The 7,099-nt window shown below is 44.4% G+C and overlaps 1 protein-coding gene across 1 annotated transcript in view; it reads right to left on the reverse strand.

The window, feature by feature from the left end:
- LOC102386426 (ATP synthase subunit beta, mitochondrial-like) overlaps nucleotides 1-7,099 on the reverse strand; it is a 24,117-nt gene that overhangs the window by 13,156 nt on the left and 3,862 nt on the right. The window contains 4 exon segments of the mRNA XM_014520803.2: nucleotides 1-23; nucleotides 321-443; nucleotides 3,025-3,199; nucleotides 6,916-7,091. The exon segment at nucleotides 1-23 is cut by the window's left edge and continues 161 nt beyond it. Coding sequence (XP_014376289.1) covers nucleotides 1-23; nucleotides 321-443; nucleotides 3,025-3,199; nucleotides 6,916-7,091 — 497 coding nt within the window.

The raw sequence follows: 7,099 nt of genomic DNA on the forward strand, positions 1-7,099 counted from the left end.
CCACCAAAGAGCCCTGAAACAAGACAGTTTGTTGTTGTAGTTAGAGCTTACAGTTCCTTTGAAAACTAACACAAGTTGTATCAACCTCCTGACCCTTCACTATTATCCTTAAATTGAGTTAGTAGTACAGGGGTATTGGCCTAATACATTTAAGCCACAGAGCAAGACTTCATTTAAGAATTTAAGGAAAAAAACAAAACACCACAAAACAAACGTCAGATAATTTCATCTTCTCTTCCTCATGAGGAGCAAGGGTGTGACTCTCCTACATCCTTTAGATTAATTTGCATTATAGCCATTTAGTTCTGAAGAGAAACTTACCGATTTTGCCTCCTTTGGCATATGGAGCCAGTAAGTCTACAACCTTAATGCCAGTCACAAGGATTTCTTGCTCCACACTCATATCTTGAAATTCAGGAGCTTCAGCATGAATAGCTGCAAATCTAAGGAGAAGTTATTGCAATAAGAACAACTACACAATATTAAGCATTTTAATGTTTCCTGGAACTGATAAATTAAAGATTGATTTAATTCAGAGCTATACAATTCCCATAGCTCAAAAATAAAATGGCTTTTAGGCAAAGCATTTAGAAAAGCAGCTCAACAATGGTTAGTTAATTTAACTTGGGTAGAACTGAAATGGCAATAATTTAAAACTTCCCAAGACATTCAGCCATTCAATTGTTTTCCAAATCCCAAAATAAAGGGTGTTTTTTATTGCACTAAGGCTCAAATGCCTAACATGTGGAATAGAACCTAAATGCCATTCTATTTCACCAGGTTTAAGTCTACATTGCGACCTATTTTAATAAACAGTCACCTTACCCTTAAGAATGATTTGAAGTGAAGTGAGGACTACCCACGCACCTTTTGTAATAACAGTTTTTTTCATATCCTCTAGCAAAAAGAATGCACTTTTGTTGCACAATAGATGCTAATATCATGCAAACAAACTGTAACATGCCAACTGACCACCTATTAAAAATTGCCAGATACTTCCACACCACAAACAGTTACGGTTCAATAAGCAACTGTGGCTGATCTGCCAAGGATCAACTAGTTTAGTGTGACATGTTATGACTGTCACCTAATACATATAACATGTAACAAAATGCAATGTCTACATGTCTGTCAGGTGTCAAAGACCACAACAGGCAAGAGTGTTTTTGAAGTTATGAATTTTATTGTAAATCTCTGGGTTTCCTAAACTGTCACCTAAGTGTTACTTTTGTCACCTAAAGAGTAGCAACATCACAGCACCCTTAAAAGGATCTTATGGCACCCTATAGTACCTCATCATTCTGGTTGAGAATCACTTATTTAGACGCAAGAGAGCATTTTAAGAAGTTTGTGCTACATTGTATATCCTCTTCCTTACAGGTGGAAAGAACCCTCCCTCCCCCACCCCCCCTTTCAGCCTGCTAAGGCCAATTTCCACCCCCCCAGGGCAGGGAAGTCTTCACCTTTACAACAGAAACACTTGTCAGTTTCCCTATGCATGATGGAGATATGAAAGCTCAAAGTACTGGCTTTGAGACCATATGAAACAGATGATGTCAAAGCCAGACTCCCACTCCAACTACCTGGGCTATAAACCTAGGACAAAAGTTTACAGTCAAAGTGTAGCTGAAATGCAACTATAAACATTTCCAGTTTATTTTCAGCTCATTTGAGGAAGCAGTGCTTGCAGGAAGGGGCCAATCTGGGGATGGTGGAGCGATCCAAATATTTAGCGGGGTTGAAGGTTTTAACTGGGACATTAGCAGCTCCACAGTCTGAGATTGCTCATTGCTGATCTTTGGGTTTAATACTAAAGACAAACCACTTCAATTCACAATTGTTCATTTCACAGCCCCTCTAAGAAGTTATCTCAGCTTTTACAAACAGGCAGAAGTAGGAGAAGTTAAGATTAATATATCTACTAATTCTAGGTGTCTAGAAGTGAATACCCAAGACAACTGTAGAGCCCTTGGCGTAGCACAACTCTCACTCAGTCAACTACAAAATGAGACTATTGAACAAGCTTTAGTCAAAGTGCCCCCACCGCCATTTTGAAATACAGGATGCTGAATACATGAGACACTGTGGGCATTTTAATTAGAGCAGCTCGTGATTTTAAAAAAAGTCCTACCCCTCACCCCAGAGTACATGTATAAACACCCTAAGTGCCTAAACTCAGAAAAAGGCTGCACTGTGACCACCAGAAAAGAGTTTAAGTAAGTTGCCCATCACAAAGTCTGCAGTGGAGACAATCCAGGTCTTTAGGACAGCTTTCAATAGCCTTAGCAGGAGGAGAAAGGAAGGGATTTTAGCTATCTCATCTTGTTCCCTATGTACTTCTGCTATGGAAGTAGGTGCTGCCATGAATGACGGGTGCCCCCAGTAGTTGAGGGGGCACAGCAGTGCTGGTGGCAGCAGCAAGCAGGGAGCTTTTGCAGATGCCACCACTGTCAGCGGCAGGTGAGCATCAGCAACTACCCACAGATGCTGTGTGCACCCCCTACCATGTATCGCCAATGGGTGGTGCAATAGCCACCTTCACATCCTGTATATTCTCCCTAGGGAAGGTTGAAACTACGTACAGACGACAGCAGTACTGTGGGAGACTAACATGACTGTGTTGTACAGCCTGAGATTTCACACAAAAAGCTGTTAAAATTAAGGCTGAACAGGCAACCCTAATTCTATTCAATTCTGAGAGCTCAGATCTGCAGTACTGTCCTTAGCGTAATTTTAGCACAAATGGGGCGGCGGGGAGAGAAGGGGAGGTACAGCTACAGGGATAACTAGCTTTTATACTGGTAAAAGCTACATCCACAGTTGGAAGTTGTACTTGCTCAACTCTAGAAGAATTATTAGATTAATACAGTTTCCTCTGGATTTAAAGTGGTCAAGATGTAGGAATCATATGAGATGACATAGTAGTGACAGTTTCTCCAGAGGACGAAAAAGTAAACAAAACAAACGAGCAGAAACCAAAACACACACACAAAAAACATACAACCCACATGTCTAGATACTCACCGTCTGGTAGCAATAGGTCCTCTTTCATCAATTGGCTCACCAACCACATTCATTATTCTCCCAAGTGTTTCTGGACCAACTGGAATTTTTATAGGTGCCCCCGTGTCCACAACTTTTTGTCCACGGGTCAAGCCTTCAGTACCATCCATGGCAATTGTCCGAACAGTACTTTCACCTACGTGTGTGTGTGTGTGTGTGTGTGTGTGTGTGTGTGTGTGTGTGTGTGTGTGTGTGTGTGTGTGTGTGTGAGAGAGAGAGAGAGAGAGAGAGAGAGATAAACAACAACAAATTGTACATGTAAAGACAGACATTATTGCACAGGTCAAAACATTTAAAACTTAATATTGACTGCAGATAAACCACTAAAAAACTTCATGCCTCAGCCAGCTTAGATACGGTTAACTTGTTCATCCCCAAAGAAAGACAATCAGGTACAATATTTCTAAACTGACAGGAAGCTTAAGATGATACCTAAAGGTTTTTACTGAAGTAGTACTCCTCAATTAAGTAGAAGGTGCAACGATACAATTGGTCCATATTGTAATCTGCACCAATAAAAGGAAAATTGGCATTATCAGCAATCAGCTTTTTCTGCCCAATGTAGTCAATACTGTCGCCGATAAATGCCGCATGCAAACATGCAGCCGCAGCATGCACAAAGCCAGCCTGGCAGCTTGGAGAGCAGCATCTGGCTGATAAGTCTGTTGGAGGGGAAGATTAAGGCCCCCTGCAGTGAGGGAGGGAGAGGGGCTGGGGCCACCCACCCCCGAGCACAGCCCCAGCCTAGTCCCCCTGCCAGGAAGAGCCCAGAGCTGGCCCCAGCACCAACCTACAGCAGCAGCCCACCCCTGCTCCACACACAGATCCAGGGGGCACATGCTCCCCACCCATCATTGGCTCCTCCAGGGGTGCACATAGTGGCAGAATCTGCCCCGTCTCCCTGTACCACCTGGACGAGCCACTCATGGTTCTGTCCCATGCTCCACCCAATCTGGGCAGTGCCTGCTCCTGCCCCACTCCCTCCCTCACCGCAGGGGCCTCAGTCTGCCCCATTCCCACCCTAGACTTACCAGCCAGACGCTGCTCTCCAAGCCGCATGTTAGCAATCGGATCAGTATCAGCCAATATGGCTCATTAATAATTGAGCATCGTTATTGGGCCAAAAAGTCTTTATCGGTGCACCCCCAGTTTAATGTATATAGCATTTACACAAAGTTATTCAAGGCCACATAGGAAGGTAATTTATAGTTCATATACAATAACAATTTATACCTTATGTACAAGAGGGGCAGGAGGAGGAGAAAGTTCCTTGCCTGTGCAGGTGACTTCAATCTGCAACATCCACTGTTTCCTACCAAAGATCAGCTTGGATTTTAAGGTTTAGAAATGAAGTTTGATTTATGGCTATCTAGTTAAGATTGGAAGTGAACTAGAAACAAGCCAGGCTGTCATCACCCTGAGTTTGCAGAAAACATGAAATATTGACCTTAAAACAAAAAAGCTTTATAGTTTTGCTTCTGTGGTAGAATGAGGTCTTTTTGCTTAAGGAAAGAGCTTCATAAAAATCACAACTGTTGAATTTTCCATCTAAACCAACGGCAACAACCTCTGGCCAGTAGACAGCAGCATTTGGCAACATGAGACCCTGGCTATGCAAGTTCTCACAGTGCACCCCCCCCCGAGCAGCAGTGCCAATTGCAGTTGGTCCTAGTGCCCACTTACCTCTGACCCAAGATGGGTCATTCCAGTCTACAGCTGGAAAGGTCACCTACCACTGATCTAAACAATTTAATGATGCTCTAGCTTGCAATGGGTAGATCCACATGGATTTTGGTAGGATTGGAAAATAAGAAATATCCCAATCCCATTTGGGATCATGGCCCCAGTCCAGAGGTCCTTGCATGTGGCAGAGGTGGTATGAAGTTGGGCCCCCAAACCTAAGTGAATGCAGTGAGCTCAGCCTACATAAAGCAAAACACAACCCTTGAGTACTAGTGTACCAATAAAAGTAGTTTAATTCTCAAATCTTTTTTAAAAAGTCTTAAGCAAGTACTCCATATTATGTCTGCATTAATACTTCCCCCACCCCCAATAAAACTAAATCCAGCTCTGCACAGCCTCTCAAAACTCTACGTGAAGTCAAAAGCAAAGAATATTCTTCAGTGGAAAACAAACCAGCATCCACCTAAAGTAGTGAAAATTCCAATAAGACATTTCCTGACAGACCTGGATACTGCTATGCCATAGCATCTTTGTCCTATTCCTTATAATTTACAAAGGATAATGATATACAAAGGAAAGGTCATTTGAATGTCACCTAAAAGAGGCACTATAAAACCCAAGACCCAGGAGGTACCTAAACTCCAGATCCTGACCATTCAGCTCAACTGCTAGGAGAGGATACCAATTTAGTTTAAAGGGCATCATGGTTAACCAGAAGTGTTGGTACAGCACCGAATTTTGTAAGTTAACAATAAAAAAAGGAAAGCATATAGTAGCTTTTTGGTCCAATAGGTCTGCAACTCTTCAACCTACAATGAGGAGCATTCTCTGATGAGCAGTCTGGGAGGCTTTAGCCCAAAGGAAGTTAGGGAACCCGACTGAAGAGCCAAAATACTGCAGGTGGAAAAACAGGCAGTCATTATTGGGGAGGGGCTAGGCCTCCTCTGCACCAAGATTTGATGAGAGGGCATGCAAGAGATTAGGTAGGGTGCCTAAAGTGTACCCAATTGGCAATGGCAGAAGGAAGCTCATAAAGTAGGACTTAAGGGTATTCAAAACAGCTTACAAGTTGCTATGGAACTAGAGTGAAAGATAAGACAGACACTTCATACTTGTCCTAGTAGAAGACTGTTTGAAACACTGACAGGGTCCAGAGGAGGACCACTCGTATGGTTAGAGGCCTTCAGGGAAAGCCCTATTAGGAAAAGCCGAGGGACATGGACCTTTTCAGCCTCCACAAGAGAAAGCTGAGGGGGATCTTGTGGTAATATACAAATTCACAAGGTGGGGCAGCAGGGAATAGGAGATATGGTTTACCCTTGGCATAACCAGAAACAACAGCCACAAGCTGATAGAGAATAGATTTAGGTTGGACATCAGAAAGAACTTCTTCACAGTTAGGGTTGCCAGAATCTGGAACAGGCTTCTAAAGGAGGAGGTGCACTCCCCTACGTTGGGGGTCTTCAAGAAGAGACTGAACAAGCACCTGGCTGGGGTCACATGACTCCAGCACATTTTCCTGCCACTGGCAGAGGGTCAGACTCCAAGATCCATCGAGGTCCCTTCCAACCGTAGCATCTATGAATCTATAACAGGGGCAGGCAAAATGGTTGATCTGGCCAGTGGCCGGACTCCATTTCCCAGCAGCCCCTACCCATATCATTGAAGCCAGTCTCCACAGAGATCATAGCAGCAGTGGGGCCATGATAGTAGGGGCCCAGGATTTCCATGGAGACAGGCCCTAGCAGCACTGGCAGGGCACACAGCTGGGCTGGAGCTGGGATCTCGTGGCAATAAGATCTCTGTACCCCTGCCCAGGGCATGTGGGCAACAGTTCTGCCCCAGCACCAGACCACACTGTCATTGCTGCAAGATCCTGGCCCCAGAGCAGCTGCTTGCCCAGCCATGCATCCTTCCAGCCCTGTGCTGGCCCCATGCTGTCAGCCTGGCCATGTGCAGTCATGGCCCTGCCACTGCTGGGGGCTCCATGAAAATCAGCTACAGCAACGCAGGCAGGGGCTGCTGGGAAACTGATTCCACTGTGGGCTCAAGCTGGCTCACAGGCCAGATTTTGCCCACCCCTATCTATAAGAACTATTAGTAACTATGAACTACTACAGTTTGCTTTTAGGAACCCAAAACAGACATTTTCCAACAAGTCACACTTACCAAGGTGCTGAGCAACTTCCAACACCAGTCTAGTTTCCCGATCCCACACCTCCAAGGCATTGAGAATTGGAGGAAGGCCTCTGTCAAATTGAACATCAACAACAGCACCTATAACTGCTACAGTACGCCTTCTGACATCACCAGGCTTAGGAGACTCTGAAGTCTTGGCAGCATAGCTTCTCCC

This window comes from Alligator sinensis, unplaced genomic scaffold (genome assembly GCF_000455745.1).
Source record: "Alligator sinensis unplaced genomic scaffold, ASM45574v1 scaffold143_1, whole genome shotgun sequence".
Taxonomy (NCBI): domain Eukaryota; kingdom Metazoa; phylum Chordata; order Crocodylia; family Alligatoridae; genus Alligator; species Alligator sinensis.